Source organism: Schistocerca gregaria, chromosome 6 (assembly GCF_023897955.1).
Source record: "Schistocerca gregaria isolate iqSchGreg1 chromosome 6, iqSchGreg1.2, whole genome shotgun sequence".
NCBI lineage: Eukaryota > Metazoa > Arthropoda > Insecta > Orthoptera > Acrididae > Schistocerca > Schistocerca gregaria.
The window spans coordinates 313,258,147-313,278,196 of NC_064925.1; the positions used below are offsets into that span (position 1 = coordinate 313,258,147).

Consider the following 20,050-nt stretch of genomic DNA (forward strand, 5'->3'; position numbering starts at 1 on the left):
ATTGTCGCATAGAAGAAGGTGTAATTAGATGAATGACAAACACTAACTTCACTTAACGAAGGTTCATTCTGAACTGCCTCTGGCCAGAACACATACAGTATATATACTGTTACAGAACATTCCAGTACAATGATTCTTGTCATTTGTGGATACTTCTAGAATGTACTCGAATTGCATATAGAAATTAAAATTTTACAGATCAGGTGAGTTTTGAGCTCACAACCCTCCATGCAACCGTCTACAGTGTGCTATCATAACCACTACACCACAGTGACTGTGCTACTCAGCTTCTTCTGTGACAATATTCTTCAATGTATACTGATATATCCTGGGGAAAAGTGTCTAGGAATCATATCAACATATCTACTCAAAGAAGGCAAAGGCTGTTTCTTTTGGATGGGTAAGTCATTCAGACAAATAACAGACAGACAGCACATTGCTGAAATACTGAACCACAGAAGTCACTGGTGTTTGTTGCTTCAACACAGGTAAAGGTGGTGCCCTCTCTCAGAAATGTGTTTCACCATAATCCATGTAAAATGTCAGAGTCTTTAAAAAAGTAGTGGTCTCAATGTCTTCTTCTTTTAGTGTTCAACCCTGAGGTTGGTCTGCAGCAGAGTGCCATTCCCCTCTTCTCTCTGCTTTCCATTTCATTTCCACATGTGTGTTACATCCAACATCATTCATGATCTGTTGCAAGTATGATATCCTTGGTTGCCACACCAATTCCTTCCCTCAATAGCTCCTCCTGCTATTGTTCCAATGATGTTGTTCTGTTGTAGGATATGCCCTACAAGTTTCTCTCTTCTTGTCTGGATGTGCCTCCACAGAGATCTGGCTTCCTGTATTCTTCTAAGCACCTCTTCATTTGTTACTTTGTCTCTCCAGCTGATCTTCATCATCCTTCTACAGCATCACATCTCCAGGGCGTCTAGCCATCTTCTCTCTCTTTTTTTATTTTATTTTATTTATTGTATTTTTTTACATGGAGACACCAACTGGTGTCTTTTGCAAATGTCATAGCATTTTTTACAAGTTTAGTACAGTCATATATACATACATGATTACATATACATGATACAAATGTACCATTGTACCTAACAAGGCACAATATTGGGTGTTACATCGTACCCATTACAAATAAACTTACCACGTGAAAGCGTTGATACGTTGATAGACACACAAACAAACACAAACACACACACAAAATTCAAGCTTTCACAACCAACGGTTGCTTCATCAGGAAAGAGGGAAGGAGAGGGAAAGACGAAAGGATGTGGGTTTTAAGGGAGAGGGTAAGGAGTCAATCCAATCCCGGGAGCGGAAAGACTTATCTTAGGGGGGAAAAAGGACAGGTATACACTACTGCACACACACACATGTCCATCCGCAGATACACAGACACAAGCAGACATATGTAAAGGCAAAGAATTTGGGCAGAGATACCAGTCGAGGTGGAAGTACAGAGGCAAAGATGTTGTTGAATGACAGGTGATGTATGAGCAGCGGCAACTTGAAATTCGCGGAGGTTGAGGCCTGGTGGGTAATGGGAAGAGAGGATATATTGAAGGGCAAGTTCCCATCTCCTGAGTTCTGATAGGTTGGTGTTAGTGGGCAGTATCCAGATAACCCGGATGGTTTAACACTGTGCCAAGATATGCTGGCCGTAGATATGTAGGATGAGTCAACTAACATTACCAGCTGGATATATTTCGTAAACCACATCAAATGCTGATGAATCGATTCCACAGACCGAACATGAGGAGAGGGGCTAGTGTAATTGGCTAATACAAACCATACAAAAATGTATGGAAGTATGTTTTTTAACACAAACCTACATTTTTTTTAAAATGGAATCCCATTAGTTTTGTTAGCACATCTGAACATATAAACAAATACTTAATTTGTTGCATTGTAAAATGTTAATTACATCTGGAGATATTGTAAACTAAAGTTGACGCTTGAGTACTACTCCTCCGCTGTTCGATTGTGTGTATCGGAGAGCACCGAACTACGTAGGGATCCAAAGGGAACGGTGATGGACCTTAGGTACAGAAGAGACTGGAACAGCACATTATGTCCACATGCTAACACCTCTTTATTGGTCTTTTTCGCTGATGCACATGTACATTACCATGAGGGGTGAGGTACACGTACACACGTGGTTTCCATTTTCAATTACGGAGTGGAATAGTGTGTGTCCCGATATGTCAGGCCAATAGATGTTCAATGTGGTGGCCATCATTTGCTGCACACAATTGCAATCTCTGGCATAATGAATGTTGTACACGCCGCAGTACATCTGGTGTAATGTCGCCGCAGGCTGGCACAATATGAAGTTTCATATCCTCTGGGGTTGTAGGGACATCACGGTACACGTTCTCCTTTAACGTACCCCGCAGAAAGAAGTGCAGAGGTGTAAGATCAGGAGAACAGGTTGGCCAATTTATGCGTCCTCCACGTCCTATGAAACACCTGTCAAACATCCTGTCAAGGGTCAGCCTAGTGTTATTTGCGGAATCTGCAGGTGCACCATCATGCTGATACCACATATGTCGATGTGTTTCTAGTGGGACATTTTCGAGCAACGTTGGCAGATCATTCTGTAGAAACGCGGTGTATGTAGCAGCTGTTTGGGCCCCTGCAATGAAGTGAAGATCAATGAGGTGGTCGCCAATGATTCCGCACCATACATTTACAGTCCACGGTCGCTGTCGCTCTACCTGTCGGACCCAGCGAGGATTGTCCATGGACCAGTAATGCATGTCCTGTAGATTCACTGCCCTGTGGTTTGTGCAACCCACTTCATCGGTAAACAGGTAGAACTGCAACGCATCCTCTGTTAGTCTCCACTGACAGAATTGCACTTGATGATTAAAGTCATCACCATGTAATTGCTGATGTAGCGACACATGAAACGGGTGAAAGCGGTGACGATGCAGTATGCTCATGACACTATTTGGCTCAGTCCACCATCTCTCCCAATGTCCCGTGTACTCATGTGTGGGTTCATGGCAACAGCAGCTAACACACCAACTGCACTCACTTCTCCTGTGATGGGCCTGTTATGGATCCGTTTGCGTGCTACGACCGTACCTGTTGCATACAGTTGGCAGTAGATGTTCTGCAATGTGCGGCACGTTGGATGCTCTCTGTCTGGGTACCGTTCTGCATAGACCCTGCAGGCTTCAGCTGCATTTCGTCGCCACTCGCCACAGATGAGTATCATCTCCGCCTTTTCAGAGTTCAAATACACCATGGTCACAGTTCCTACAACACTACAGTATCACAGATGTCTGGTAACACGGTGTACTACAATTGGTCTGCGTGCGGAGATGAATGCAGAATAACAATAACAGCAAGCGCTACATGCGGACACTGCAACAGCTAGACCAAACCACAACAGTGCACTACAGCCACACTCATAAAGATGTCCCTGCAGATGCTGCTCACTGACCGTGGCCCGTGTTTGTTACAACACGCAATTGAACGTCGGAGGTTTCAAGCGTCAACTTTAGGTTACAATATCTCTGGATGTAATTAACATTTTACAATGCAACAAATGGCATTGATTACATATTTGTTTATATGTTCAGATGTGCTAACAAAACTAATGTGGTTCCATTTTAAAAAATGTAGGTTTGTGTTAAAAAACATACTTCCGTGCATTTTTGTATGGTTTGTATTAAACAATTACACTAGCCCCTCTCCTCACGTTCGGTCTGTGGAATCAGTTCGCCAGTATTTGATGTGGTTTACGAAATATATCCAGCGGTAACGTTAGGTGACTCACCCCACAATAATAATTTATTTTAGTTTAATATTAATATTCACTTAAAGAATATAAATGCTTGTCAATCAAGAAATATTTCAGTTTCACTTTGAATAAGTTTCCTTTGTGGCACCTTATAGAGCTCGGCAATCTGTTGTACCATATTTGACCACTAATGCATGAACTATGGTCTGTTTTTAATTTTGTTCTTTGTTTGTAGTAGCAGTCTTTATTTCTTGTATTATAGGCATCCATATCAGAGCACTTTGTTGCTTTGTTTTGATGTATCACAAAAAATATAATTAATTTGTAAAGATACAGTGAGTAGACTGTGAGGTATTTATGATAAACAAAGATTTCCCTGCATGAATCTCTATACCCTAATCCATGGATAATTCTGATTGCTCTTTTCTGTAGGGTTAATATTCTGTTCATATGTATGTCGGTAGCACAACCCCATATCTCTATCCCGTAATTAATCTGTTCAAAAATGGTTCCATAATAAATTGTTTTTAATGTCTGAAGTGGGACTACTTTTGATAACTGGCTGATTATATGTAATGAACTACTGATTTTATTGCATAAAAATTTGATATGGTTTACCCATCTTAAGATTTTCATCTATGTGAACACCTAGAAATCTGCAGCCTTCTGTGTCCACTACTTCAATTCCACCTATGTTACTGAATGAGGTTTGGTGTGAGTCTGTAAGTTTAAATGGCAATAACTGAGATTTACTGAGATTTACTGATATTAACTTTCACACCTTGATCTTGGTAATAAGTAGTTATTTGACGTAGTCCCTCAGTTTCTACCAACGTTAACTCATCATTTTGTTTACCAAGAAATAACAGTGAGGTATCGTCTGCATAGGTTACCAATTGGGAATTGAAAGGTTGCTCTATATCATATATGTACACTAGGAAGAGGAAAGGGCCCAAAATTGAGCCCTGGGGTACACTTTGTGTGACTGTCTCATATTTGGACTGGAAATTAATGATCTGATTATTGATTTTGTAAGTCAGCTTTGTACACTGCTTGCGGTTACATAAATATGTAGCCAGCAATTGCATGGATGCAGCTTTTACATTGTATGACTCACGGCTTTAGTAAGGTCTAGAAATATGCCAGCTGTTTGCATTCCTTGATCAAGGGCACCATACGTTTTATGAAGAAATTCTGTAATTGCTGTGATAGTACTATGATCTTTTCGGAATCCATGTTGTGTCTCTGTTAGGAATTTATTTTTCAAGAAATAGCCACTAAATTGTGTCAGTAGCACAACTTCAAATACTTTGCTGAAGACAGGTATTAATGATATGGGCCTGAAATTTGAAACCTCTTCCTTGGATCCTTTTTTATGCACTGGTTTAACTGCGCTCCATTTCAATACATTTGGAAATGTATGTTCTCTGATACTGCAGTTTACCAGGTGGGTGATTATTTTAACTAATTCCTTATTACATTTTTTTAATCACGATACTACTCAAACCAACCCATCCAGATGAGAACTTATTCTTTAGGTTATTTATTATCCTGCCTATTTCTTTTTCACTTACTTGTTTGAATTCAAAAGGCGGCTCTTCAAAGGGGCAGAGCTTTACCTCACTACTCACAATTGTGTTATTAACTGGACTAACAGCTGCAGATATAAAGTATTTATTGAAAACATTGCAGACTTTATTAGGATCTTTAATTGTGTTTTCTTCATGTCTTATATTTACAATTTCATTTTCTGGCTTCGGCGTGGCTTTGGAAATTGATTTTCAATTCTCCATGAGGTCTTGGCTATATTGTCTGATTGAGCTATTTCACTCCTGTATATCTGTTTTCTTAGATTTGAAAGCTCTTTCTTAAAGAGTTTCTTGGCTTCATTGTACTTGGCCTTAAAAACCTGCAGGTTTGTTGACTTGTGTAACACATCCAGGTCCTGGATGTTTTGCCTGAGTTTTATCATATTTGCTGGAAGTGTCAGTCTGTTGTTTTTGCACTTTGGTTATGGGTGAACACTCTTTGTGTTTTCTTCACAGGGCAGCATCTGTCAAAGTGTCATAGCATAGTATCTTCTCATTATCCAAGTTTCACATCCATATACGGCCACACTCGAAATGAAAGCTTTCATGATACAGTCCTTATTTTCAGACTGATGATCTTGCTGGTGAATAGCTTCCTCCTCCAATTAAATGTAATTTGGGCCTTTTGTTTTCTGTTCACCATTTCTTTCCAGCTTCTATCATCCCTTGTGATTTTGCTTCCCAGATAAGTAAATTCCTCTATCACTTTCAGCTCCTCTCTTTCAATTCTCATTCTCAGAGGTTCATATTATGCTCCTGTACTGCATACCGTCACTTCAGTCTTTTTCTTGTTTATTCTCATTCTATGCTGATTGCATAGTATCCTTTACATTGTTCTGAGGACCTTCTCTAGATCATCTTTTGTCTTTGTGGCTATAGCAATATCATCTGCATAACATAGCACCTCTATCTTTTGCCCATTTATTTTGATCCCCACCTCACTAGTTTCTCAGACTTGGTCTATAGCTTCCTGGATGTAAGCATTGAATATAAGAGGAGAGATAGAGCACATTCTTCTCTTAACCCTTTTCTAATATTTGCTTCTTGTTTCTGGTGACAGTTCCTAATCACTGCCACCTCATTCTTACAGAAACTGAGCATCACACGGATGTCTTCGTACTTCATTCCACTTTTCCTCAGCACTCTGAACATCTCTTCCCAGATAACATTATCAAATGCCTTTCCAGGTCTACGAAGGCAATATAAGTTGGTTTATTTTTCTGTAATTGCTTTTCGATAAGGAATCTCCAAGCCAGAATCACTTCTCTTGTTCCCAAACCCCTTTTGAAACCAAACTGATCTTCACTCAGCATTTCCTCCACCTTCTCTTCAATTCTCTTTAGAATTATTTTTTGAGAATTTTTGATACATGTGATATGAGGCTTAAAGTTCGGTACCCCCACATTTTGTAGCTGATGCCTTCTTTGGTATAGGAACAATGATGCATTTCTGGAAGTCTGTCAGTATCTCTCTTGTGTTATAGATGGACCTAATAAGTTTAAGCAGCATTGTTTTCATGCCGTCACCAGCATTCTTTATTAGTTCTGAAGGGATGTCATCAATACTTATTGCTTTGTTGTCCCGTAGTTCTTTCAGAGCTTTGTCAAATTTTTCTTGCAGAATGTCATCTCCTTTGTCACCTTTGTCTACTTACCCTTCTCTTCCTATTACTTCCTCCGAAAGATGTGTTCTAGCATGCAACTCCTCTATGTATTCTTACCATTTCTTCACCAAACAGCATTTTCCCCTTTTTATTTTCTATTGTGTCTGAGAGTGTTGTTTTGGGTTTGTTAAAAAATGTATTTGCTATTCTGTAGGCAAAATTAGTTCTCCTGTTTTGCATCTTTTCTTCCACTTCCTGCACATTTCCTCGAGAAAATATTCTTTTGTGTTCCTAGCTTATCAACTGACTAAATTCCTTAGTCTTCTGTATTCAGCTTTTCCTTGTTCATAAGTTGCATTTTTGTACACTCTCCTGTTTTCTCTAAGCTCAATGCAGTAACACGGTTCATGTTTTCCGTTGCACTTCACATAGCGTAGACTGCGAACTGTCTCATAGACATGCCCAATGTGAACTGACTGGACACAGCCCATGCTGCCTGAGCTGCTGTTGTTCCGCCGGCAGAGGTCGCAGCCGAATTCTCGTGTGCCCTCTGGTGGATGGGACTCTACTTGCAGCAACTACCATCCATGACGCGCCGTGCCAATGTGCGCCTCCCGCAATCTTTCTCGTGGCTACTGCACTCAATATTATCTGCTGTAATCTATTTCCTCTTGTTTTTGGGTTTCGTTTTTCCAACTACTTTTTCTGCTGCTTTGTATACACCAGATTTAACTTGATCCCAATCTTCATTTACTCAACCATGTTGAAATTGTTTCGCTAGGTTCTCTGTTTCGTGAGCATAGCACTTTGCCAGTCTCTCAGTTTTCAATTTTTCTAGTTCCAGTTTAAGTTTTACTGGGTTCTTCTTCAAATATTTGAGTCTGAGTGAACTTTTCATCAGGACCAGGTTATGGTCACTGCCTATATCTGCAGGTGGATAGCTCATGCAATTTTTTTACCTTATTCCTAAAACATGCTTTCACTAGAATGTAATCAATCTGTTGTCTCTTCAGGTCTCCAGAGGGCTTCCATGTGTAGTTGATCTCCTCTTTCATTTCTTCTTCCAAGCCCATATTTGCCAACAATTCATTCCTCTGGTTCTTCACCCACAATTGCATTCCAGTCCCCCATGGAAATCAGGTTTTCATCTCCCTTAACATATCTCATCGCATTACTTATTTCTTCGTATATTCCGTCAACAACTGCATCTTCTTCTTTGGATGTTGGCATCTATATTTGTATTATCAGAGTGTTCTTTGGCTTAATTTCAAGTTTGACTAGTATTATTCGAGAGATATATTGCACATATCTCTTGACATGTGAGCCATAGTTCTTTCTCAAAATTATTTAACTCCTCCCATTCCTGGTCTACTTGGTCAGTTCTGCTGTGAATGACTCTGTGTTCTTCAGGCCAGAAATCATATGACTGGGACCATCTCATCTCAGATATGCCTAGAATATCAATTTCCAGTCGTTCCATTTCAAGTTTTAGATTTTCTAGTTTGCTACACTGAAGCAGTGTTTTCATATTCCAAGTTGTTATGTTAAAATTGGGATGCTTTTCCTTCACTTTGTGTGTATCTTTTGCAGTTCCCACCTGGAGATCTGATTGGGGGACTATTTTGTCTCCAGAAAATTTTACAGAAGATACTGACATGGTTTCCTGGTGATGCTTGGGATAACCATAGTTCTTTATTGTGGTGGTATCCCGTTGCCTTCCCCATCCCATGCCGCTGACCATCAGCTCGTTCTTCTGCCTTTAGAAATGATTTCTTATTTCCAGGGCAAGAGGGTGCTCTGCTCAGCAAATGCTGGGGTGATGACTTATCCTAGTCATCCCTCGGTCCCTGTCTACGTTAGCCATCACATGAAGTGACGTTGCCCACTCTCTACTATGTGGAGAGATAAATCAGGAGTTTCCCTTCATTAGGTCTAGGACCTTAATGTCATTTCCTAGTCCCATATATATTTGATAAGGATGTATTATACATGCTACTTTTCAACATAGTGTTGGAGAGAGTGATGCAAAGGGTGGAGTTTGATAAAGGAGGTGGCACTCGGTTTAACCGTATGCATCAAAATCTAGTTTATGCCAATGATGTGTGTGTGCTGTCTAGAAGTTTGAAAGAAGTGGAAGGATTTGGAAGACTGGAAAAAGAGGCAGAACAGTTGGGACTTTGAGTAAACAACAAAAAAACAAAGTATCTCTTTGCTTCCAGGAAAAATGCTATTGTTAAAGAGCAATATCTTAAGTTGAACAGAAGCAACTAGGACAGATGTGAGAAGTTCCAATACCTGGAAGTGCTGGTTACAGAGGATTCCAAATTGTGACTGTCTCATCAACATCATCAAATACATAGGCCATAATAGTAAGTTGTTGATGTGAGCAGGAACAGACAGAAACAGACATGCAAACCTTGATGTTAATTAAAAGCACCAGCTCTTCAATCAGTCTAAGATGCAGAGATGAGATCATCTAATCTTTTGCTGTATTGTATGCTGTGTGGATCAGCGGATAAGTGTTCAACTAACAATCCATTGGTCCAGGATTTTATCACAGTTGGTCCTGGGATTTTTGTCATTGACCACTGATTTCACAACTGGCAGTTATTTGTGCATGTTAAAAGTGCAAAGTCACGTAGTTTTTCAGAGCCCATATTAAACTGTAGGTTCCCCAGTAACTCACTATGAAAATAACTTCAAAGCTCAGAGGAAGGCAAAGGTGCACCATCTTCAATAGGACCATTCCTAGTAAAGCACTGCAGTCTCCAAACCACACTTTGGTTTGGTCTTTATCTATATGCCCTGGTGCCACTCCATATTTTCCACATTGTGGGCAGCAAGATATTATTGCAGTGGATGACATACTATCATGTGAGAATATCACTTTAAAACCATGGGCAATGTGTGCACCATCCCTCAATTGTGTTGCACAAGTCATCTGTGGTTGACATTGCTCTTTTCCAAGAACAGTTAAATGTGTCCCAGAAGCTCTTCTAAAATCTGAGAAACTGTGCCACATAGATGCAAACTAGTGTCAGGCATTTGGATGGTTACATATTACTTCCAGGTTCAAAAACTGTCTCCTATGTTTGATCATATAGACAATTATTACAGAGTGAATATATGAGTATATTCACTATCCTGTTGCTGAAAGCAAAGCAGCATATGAAAGGTTTTTTCTCACTTTCCGATTAGTTTGATGCAGCTCACCATGGATCCCTCTCCCTGTGCCAGCTTTTCATCTCAGTATCACTTGGTCCCAATGTCATCCACTTTTTGTTTGATATATTTCAATTTGATGTTTTCCATATATTCCTCTCTTCACTGATAGTGCTCAGTACCTCCTCATTCCTTACCTCACCAGTCTACCCAATTTTCTACATCTTGCTGTTGCACCATAACTCAAAAACTTCAATTTTATTCTTTTCCAAGTTTCTCACAGTCCATGACTCATTTTCATACAATTCTGTGCTCAAAATGTACATTCTCAGACATTTGTTCCTCAAATTAAATGAAATAAATGTTTATCTTTACAGAATGTGTTATACTTCTCCTGAGCTCTAATTATTTTGAAGAGTTTGGATAGTAGATATAAATTTAAAATATAGGTATCACCAGTGCCTGTTAACAATATATCACATGCAAGATTAGCATCATCTTATCAAGTGCTGAAGCTGGAACAACCAAAGAAGAGCTGACAGAAGTCCATCACAACAGTTCTTTGTGATACACACTATGTGCAACATTATCAATCTAAAACTGCTCTTTGAAACGCTGAAGAAAGATGCTCCACTTGGAAGCAATTTGACTTGGTTAGACTTGAAGAGAAATATTTCTTTAACTTAGAAAGATAAAGACAGGCAAAGAATATTCATCCTTTGGAACTTCTTATACAATTTCTTTATGGGGGGAAGAGAGGACACAGGAAATATCACTTAAGGGTAAGATGTATAGGTGCTGGATCAAAGGAAAAATCCAAAGAAAGCTGCTCCTTGGAGTGATTCCTCATTTACTCAGACATCTATGTTTCTTTCATTTAAAATTTTTAATCTGGATGTACCAAAACACTACTCTGTCTTGTTCATATGAAAGTCAGTAAGTAAGATTAGGTCATTAGACACACAGCACAATTCACACAGGGCAAGGATGGCAAAGAAAATGGCTCATGTCCTTTTTACAGGAACTATCCTAGCCTTCACCTTAACTGATTAAGAGAAACTGCATGGATCATAAATTTTGATGACTGCCAAATATGGATACAATATGCTAACAATGTGCCTCCTCAAGTGGTCAAAGCACAATTTAAGTCTAGAGGCAAGCAGAATACGCACTGAAGCAATTTCAGAACTGTGTTTGCAGTCAGCATATCATTAAAGTTCTGTTAACAAAATGGCCTAAAAAAAGGAAGGAAGGAAGATACCAACTGGAGAATGAAATGTAATGTGGGAATAGCACTGGATGCCAATGTCATATACTCTTTAGTGAATAATAAAGTACTTTAATTAAAGATATGGAAGATGCAAGTAATTACTATATGCATTGAAAGCTGAGGGAAGTGTATGATAAGTGGGGCCTAATAATCATGTGAATAAAATGGATGATCTACTGATGGGATGTAATAGGGAACCTGAAACAGAAGATGGAAAGTTGGAAACCATTTATGTCTTTGGGAGTCATTGTGTCATGAAATGGTAAAAGTAGAGACTGACATATGCAACCGGTTGAGTTAGGGTAGATATACAATATGTCAAATGAACTTTGTATGCTAGAGCAAATATCTTATGTACAAGGCAACAGTTGAGAATATATGCACATGGAAGTACCAACATCAAAGTTAGTTTGCACAGGTAATAGCCTTGTGAAAGAGAACCTGCAGCATCTCTATCATGGTTAATGTTTGAAATGTAACCATAAGAGAATATGTAGAAATGGAGGGGACAATAATAGAGGTATTCTAAATGAAACATTTACTTTGGTAGGGAAACATGGAGAGGATGGATTAAAGCAGATGGTCAAAATAACAATAAAGAAATATTTTCTTCTGGTGAGAAGGAAAAGATGATGACCACCTAGAAACTATTATAAAAATGTTTGTGATGCAATGACTTTAAGAGGACTACAAACAAGTAGTGGATTAGCAAGATGAATTCAGGGAAACTACAAACAGCAAAAGCCATAGAACACTTGTGGGCTGCTGCCACTGATGATATAGATGAAGATGGTGAAGGTGGTGGTGGTGAGGGAATCACTAAGAAGTGACTTTCAAGTTCTGGCTGTTGCAGGCAAGAGAACAGTTTGACGATTGAGTAAACAAAACAGATAAGACTGATCCATTGTACATGATGAAGACACATCACCAGTTTTCAAATCCCACTAGCTGTACCACAGCTGTCAGAAGAACATTATACTTATTTCCTTTCAGTATAAAAGAATGCATGTGGTTAACTAGGCAGATGGGCAATTATCAGTTCTATTATATGGATGATTGGAAGTTTCTACGTGCTTATTGTTTTTTTAGGGTGTAGATATCAGCTTTGAGAGTCACCTACCATAGCATTATACATAAATAATTCCACTCTTTTGGTTTAGTGCATCGTCTAGCTGTATGACTGATTTGTAAACTGCACAAGTAACAAAGCAATTAGTTTTACTACACAGTTCTCGCTCTAAAATGACGTCTGGTCTCTTTCACACAATGGAAAATCCAGGATAGAATAATGACAATATTATGAAAAGGATAGTTGCTACTCACTATATAGTGGTGAAGCTGAGTTGCAGATAGGCACAATGAAAAGACTTTCAAACAGTTGTTTGACAGTCTTTTTCTTGTCCCTATCTGTGACTCAGCATCTCCACTATATGGCGAGTAGCAACTATCCTTTTCATAATATTGTCACTACTATCTTTCCTGTATTTTATGTGATTTTATCTGGGTATGACATCATTCTTGTTCTTGTAACTTTTTGTATTTCATAAATTATTTGTATTTCATAATAATTATTACTGATTTTCATTTTTCTGATTCATATTTTCTTGTTTAGACCGATTAACACATATCTTCCTTTTAGTAATACAAAATGATAATATGTAGTAGTAGTAGTAGTAGTAGTAGTAGTAGTAGTAGTAGTTTATTCATCCAGAGACAAAGTACATTGCATGGATTTCATCAATATATATATATATATATATATATATATATATATATATATATATATCTCTATATTGTTCGCCCTATATATATATATATATATATATATATATATATATATATATATATATATATATATATATATATATATAGGGCGAACAATACTATACAAAATACAGATGTGCATAGTATACTACATAACATCAGACCACATTGAAATAGCATGTACAACTTTGATTTTTTACATTGATGTATGAGAAAGACTTTTTACATAGAATACACAGTTGATATTTAGATATAACACATATAATTAAAGCACTTTTGTTTATATTATTTATTTAGATCATAGCAACAGTCAGATAAAAATTACTATTGGCATAGAGTACATAAATATAATTGTTTAGTATGAAGCTATTCCAGGTATTCTTTTACACGATAATAGCAGTTGGTCATTAAAAATTTGAATACTGCTTCTTTAAATGAAGACAATTTTTTTATTTCTTTTATCTTTACCGGTAGTTTGTTATACAATCTGCTTCCTAGTATGTTTGTTTGCTTCTGCGCCAAAGTCTTGTTAACTGTTTTTATATGAATGTCATTGCACTTCCTTGTGATGTAAGTATGTAGATCCGAGTTGGATTGGAAATTGTTAATATTTCTTCTTACATTAATTATACTTTTCTGTATATAGAGGCATGGTAGGGGTAGAATATTCAGCTGTTTAAATAATTGCTTTGAAGGAGTTACCCTTGAACTGTTGGTAATTATTCTAACAGCTCGTTTTTGTAGAGTGAAGATGGTTTTGAGATTTTTCTTACTATGACCCCAGAAGGTGAGGCCATAGGTAATAGCAGAATGTATATAAGCAAAGTAAACAGTTCTGCTACATTCCCTACTACATACAAAACTAATAACACATAAAGCAAAGCAAGCAGAGCTTAACTTATGGAACAGATTCAGGATATGGGATTTCCAGTCTAAATTTTCGTCTATATGTACACCTAAGAATTTTGTGGTAGCAACTCTCACAATTTCTTTATTTTGTATTCTGAGATCTAGATCAGAGTGTGACTGTTTCCTGTAATGGATATAATTAGTTTTAGAGATATTTATGGTTAATTTGTTCACTTCAAACCAATTTTGCAAATATTCTATAACTCTGGTTGCAGATGTTGGCAATACCCGGTTTATGTCAGTTACTACAATGTTTGTGTCATCTGCAAACAGGGTTATATGAGTACCATTTAGTGGAATCTCGAGATAATTTATGTAAAGAAGAAATAGGAGAGGTCCTAGAACACCCCTGCGGTACCCCAACTGGCACAGTCTGAATATCCGATCTGCAAACAATACTTCGGTTTTTACTGTTTGTTGTTGCAATTTCTACTCCCTGTTTCCTATTATGGAGATATGACTGAAACCACTTTTTAGCTACTCCTCATATACCGACATATTCTAATTTGTCTAGCAGGATATCATGTTGGACAGTATCAAATGCCTTTGAGAGGTCCAAATTAATTCCTATTGTATGTTGTTCTTATCTAGCCCTGTTACAATATTTTCAATGAATTGGGTGATGGCTGACTCTGTACTCATTCCTTTGCGAAAGCCGTGTTGGTTTACAGACAATAGATTGAATTTCTCGAGGTAATTTGTAATTCTGTTTTACATGACTGTCTCTATTCCTTTTGAAAATACCGATAATACAGCTATTGGTCTATAGTTTCCCACTTCATGTGTATTGCCCTTTTTATACAATGGTTTTACTTTTTCAATTTTTAATCGTTGTGGAAAGACACCTTCTGAAAATGATATGTTTATGATGTGTGTGAGTGGGTCTGATATGACACTAGCACATCTCATCATGACTGAGCAAGGTATCTCGTCAATCCCCGAGGACATTTTATTCTTCATTGTTTTTATTATTCGATTAACTTCCAATTTGTTCGTGGGAGGTAGCAATAATGAATTAACACTTTGTACTTCTGGGATTGATGTTCTACTAATCTTAGAACAATTTTCACTGAGATTGATTGGACTATTTATGAAGTAGTCATTAATGTAATTTGCTAAAGTAAGATTTCTGACTAGCACGCCTTGATCATCTTTTAAAACAAAGTCATCTGGATTTCTAACATTTTTGCTTGAGCCTATTTCTTTTTTTACTACATTCCATATAGCTTTCGATTTGTTTGCTGACCCAGCAATTACACTGTCATTATGCATTGTCTTGGCTTTTTTGATCATCTTCGTGTAAATTTTCTTGTATGTCTTAACATAATCTGTGAAGTGTTCATCTTTGTTATCTTTTTTGAGTTGACTGATATGTTTTAGTGTTTGACTAGATGCTCTAATAGCAGGTGTTATCCACTGGCTTGTGTTCGTAGGCATGACATTGATCTTTGTGAGCTTTTTTGGGAAACACATCTCAAATAGGCACATGAATGTACTAGGAACAAGCATTGAAAGATTCCTCGGTTGTTGTTTGTGCAAAGACATCTTCCCAGGTTTCATTAGCTAACAACTGGATGAAAGTATTCACTTTTTCTGTATAGAAGTGCCTTTTGTATCCCCACTTATATTTTACTGCCTTGGGGATAGAGTAATTTATGTATGTTAATAGTGTATCGTGATCCGAAAGACCTAAGTTTACGTTTAGTGGCTCAGTGATACCACTCTCCATATTTGTGAAAATATTGTCTAAAAGCACAATGAAGTTCTGTAATAGCCACCATTCAATCATCTGTGAAGTCAAACCTGAGAAGGAAGTTTGTTATTACAGTTATAAACAAGCCTGGAAAAGAGTATTGGAAAATTACATCTTGAAGGATCTAGGAGGTGTCCTTGTCAACTTTAAGAAAGCCTTTGATTTGGTCACACAGGATGTACTCACAGAGTAGTGAAACAGAAAAATGTGGACAATTTCAGTGACTTTTGAAAACTACGAAGAAAGAAACCAATGACCACAGGAGAGAGAAGATGGCCATTGCTGTTCGTAAAACCCAAGTTCTGTACAAAGCAAAGGGAATTTCAGGGAAAGCTAAACTGAGGCACTATAAAACTAAACACTGAATGTCTATTTGCAAGTGAATGCTTATTTATCTGCATGTATGGATGAACAGATATTACTGATAATTAACAATGGTCTGAAATTAATTTGAAAGAAATTCCTGAATGTGGGTAGCTAAGTTTCAGCTGTATTAGGTATAGGTGACTGCCTGTTAATGACTTATGAAGTGAATCCCTCAGAGTGACAGAAAAGTCTGGATTGAGAGAAACACAGAAGTTTGAGTTCAAGATCTTTTGTAAACTCTACAACTAAATCTATACTCTGCAAGCCACCTTATGGTAATAAATAGTTGAAGAAAGTAATGAAGGACATCAAGAAGCACTGAACTGAATCAGGAAGACATCTCTGACCTTTCAAAGTACGGGCCATTGATCAACAAGGGTACAGGCTTTCAAAATGATTAAAGGCAGAACAGCAGCTGAATTGCAGGTGGTCAGAGTTTGAAGTCCTGCAAAGTTTTTAAAATAATAACTGTTAAGTATTTGAAATAAAAATATATCTGTCATGATGAGTTAAGCAAAAGTTTGATTTGTACAGAACATATTTATTAAAACACACCACTTAGTACCACACTATATAAAAATGTTGCTCTCATATTGAGTGGAGGCTGTGATTTACATTGTCACATGAGAAAGAATGCAACCCTTTTGATTTGCAGAAAAGGCTTTCAGATGGGCCTTATAGTTATTTGACATGGTTTGGAATGGCTCTAAATGAAGGGAAGAAATTAATTTTTAAAGGTTTCCATTGAGGAGTTGCACTTAGCACTTTGCGCCACTGAGTGTCAAACTGTAAATCCAAATGTCAGTGGTTAAATCCTGAGTTGCTCTAGGAATTATTTTACCTATATAGTGTATTAACAACAAAATTCATGATATTGCTTAGTGCTAGTCATGCTTGTTGCTGTTGTTGTTATGACCTTTAGTCTAAGGAACGGTTTGATGCAGTTTTCCATGCTGGTCTATGGTTTAAAACCCCCTTCATCTTTAAGTAGCTACTGCAATGTACATCCACTTGAACCCGTTCACAGTACTCATGTTTAGCTAAAAAATTAACAGTTTCTAGAAGCCTCAGACTGTGACCTAGCAATCAATCCTCTCTTTTAGTTAAGATGAGCCATAAATTTTAACAATGATAAATCCAGCACGGAAAAAATGATAGTATTATTAAAAAGATATAGTGGAAATGTTAAGCTGCAGAGAGGCACAACAGAAAGACTGCTTAAAACATATGCTTTCGACCAAAAGGCCTTCTTCTGCAATAGACAACAAACGCATACAAATTCACATAAACACATCTCACGCTCACATGATCACTGTCTCTGGCAGTATAAAACTTTTACAACCAGTAAATGCCTTTTCTTTTTGATGGATAATAATATGCAGTATAAACCCCTTAGTTTTTAACTATACCAACAGTAGCATGCATTATTAATCACACTTCTACACATTTGGATTTAAAAAGGAACGAAATTAGATTTAAACATCTTGTTGACAGTGCAGTCATTAGAGGTGAAGTGAAATGTTGAATTACAAATTCCAAAAGGTGGGGATGCAAATCAGTTGTTTCCTTTTCAAAGGGATCACTACTGCATTTGCCTTGAGCGAACTTGGGAAAATCAAAATCTGGATGGTTGGAAGGTGATTTGAAGCATAGTCCAAAAATGGTTCAAAAGCCTCTGAGCACTATGGGACTTCATATCTGAGGTCATCAGTCCCCTTGAACTTAGAACTACTTAAACCTAACTAACCTAAGGACATCACACACATCCATGACCGAGGCAGGATTCGAACCTGCGACCGTAGCAGTCGCACGGTTCCAGACTGAAGGGCCTAGAACCGCTCGGCCACACTGGCCGCCTAGCATAGTCTTCTTGAATGTGTGTCCGATGAGCTAATCACTGTGTCACCTTGCTTGGTACACTCAATTTTGAAATTCCAGTATTAACTAACTAACCTATACAATAAGGGAACTATAGACATGAAAATTAAACAAAAAGCTCACAGAAGTGTCCACTCATACACGACACTGCAAATGATTTTTTTTATTTTGCAACATTTAACATTTAAAATTTTTAAAGTGAGATGCACCAACCTGTTGCTGTTAGATACAATAGAAAGTTACTATGCTGAAAACAGTGACACCCAGTGCAACACGAGTACATGTAAAAATAGCAAATTAACTCGTTCCCAATTATTAGTTCTTTTGTATAGCAAACATTTACAACTACTGACTGTGTACTCAAAATAAAAAGTGAACCTTTGCATCTGGGTATCTGTAGTTATCAGGGAAAAATTGGAAACTTTCAACAGAATACTCAGATACCCTGAAACTGAATTTCATTAAATATGAAACCCAATTGCTTTATGTTTTAAAGACAATTTTGCTATTTGCCTTAGCTTTGTTTATGCGTATTTTATTTTCCCATTCAGTTCCATTATAAGCAATGAAGGTGTCTTCATGTCTAATTCCATTATTGTCAATGTATTTTGGATAAATTGCAGCACTGGTAAAAAAATTACAATCTTTTGTTTCGAAGATCTTCAGTGCTATTAATGCATAAGACCCATTAGACATGATGATCTTAACATAAATGAGGCCGCATTTATAACCACCATAAAAAATACAGAAACAAAAAATATATACAAATATACAGATTCTTGTATATACCACATAATTTGGTATGTATAAGAATCTGTATATTTGCATGTATTTTTCTGTTTCTGAATGTTTTGATGATGACAATAAATAGGGCCACATTTGTGTTAAAAGCCTCTTGTCTGGTAGTTATTATGTACATTAAGCACTTAAGATTGTCACACAGTGACCAAAATCCATCTGTAAAATAAAGGACTTGAATATTTACAAGCAATGCAGCCATTTATACAAAATATATTGAATAATGGTGTCTGACACTTTACATGTCACTACAGTGAATAGCTGTACACTTAAAATGATACCAGTACTGTTAATGTATTAACAACTTGGATGCTCTTACTGTAGTTCAGTTTACTAATGATGCCACTTCAGAAGTGTGCACTCTGCCTTGGCACCTATTCTATTCCTGTTTGATTCACTGAGGTTAGTAAAAAATATGTTCCTGTTGGAAGTATTCTGCTCAACATCTGATGATTAACTTGAAAAATGTTGCATTCTCATGGCAGAAGCGCAAAGCTTGATAACTTTCAATGATTTCATATTAAATGTGTGACTGACTGTCATATTAATGAAACTTTGTTTCAAGATAAGAATGCTTTTGAACATCTGATGATATTCAAATGGTGTAAACGTTGGCTGTTCTTGTTTTTGAAGCTCTGTGATACATTACAGAAAGGGGTATCAATGATTAAATTAATGTTTTCAACAGTATTGACGGAATTAAATCCTGGTTTTATTGTTTTCTGTCCATAACTTGCGTTTGGGCGATTTACAACAATTACATTAAATAAGTAATGTCACATGTCAACAAATTGGTATCACCACTTTGCATAATTTTTAACGACTCTTGAGATCTTGTGCCAGAATCCAGTTTTTTTTTATATTGCACACACTGCTGTGTTTATGCAGTAACCCGTCTGAACAGCCTCGAGAGAGGCTGCTGATAGTTTCAAGGAATCCCTGGGTTTTAAAACCGCCGAATAAAATCTCGGAAAGAATATCCGTATCGTGTACTCACCCACAGAAAAATAGCGACAGGCATTTGGGACACCGCTTGGATCTACGATGTTTCGCCGAGCTGGTTCTCAGGTCATGGTCTGAGTGTTGTAATAAGAAATCTGTTTCGTCAATTTCAAAATCTCGTTCATCGGAGTTCATTCTCAGCGGAACGTCCTCCATTTCTAGTCGTTTGTAAGCATACCTGAAATAAATACAATGAAGG

General features: G+C 37.4%; 1 protein-coding gene across 3 annotated transcripts in view; it reads right to left on the reverse strand.

Annotated features, from left to right (window-relative positions):
* LOC126278551 (probable phospholipid-transporting ATPase IIB) overlaps positions 1–20,050 on the reverse strand; it is a 347,167-nt gene that overhangs the window by 102,289 nt on the left and 224,828 nt on the right. For 2 of the 3 annotated variants that reach the window (XM_049978733.1, XM_049978734.1), the window contains exon 2: positions 19,847–20,029. The exons of the other annotated variant lie outside the window; for it this stretch is intronic. In XM_049978733.1, coding sequence (XP_049834690.1) covers positions 19,847–20,029 — 183 coding nt within the window. The remainder of the gene's footprint in view (positions 1–19,846; positions 20,030–20,050) is intronic. 3 annotated transcript variants of the gene reach the window in all.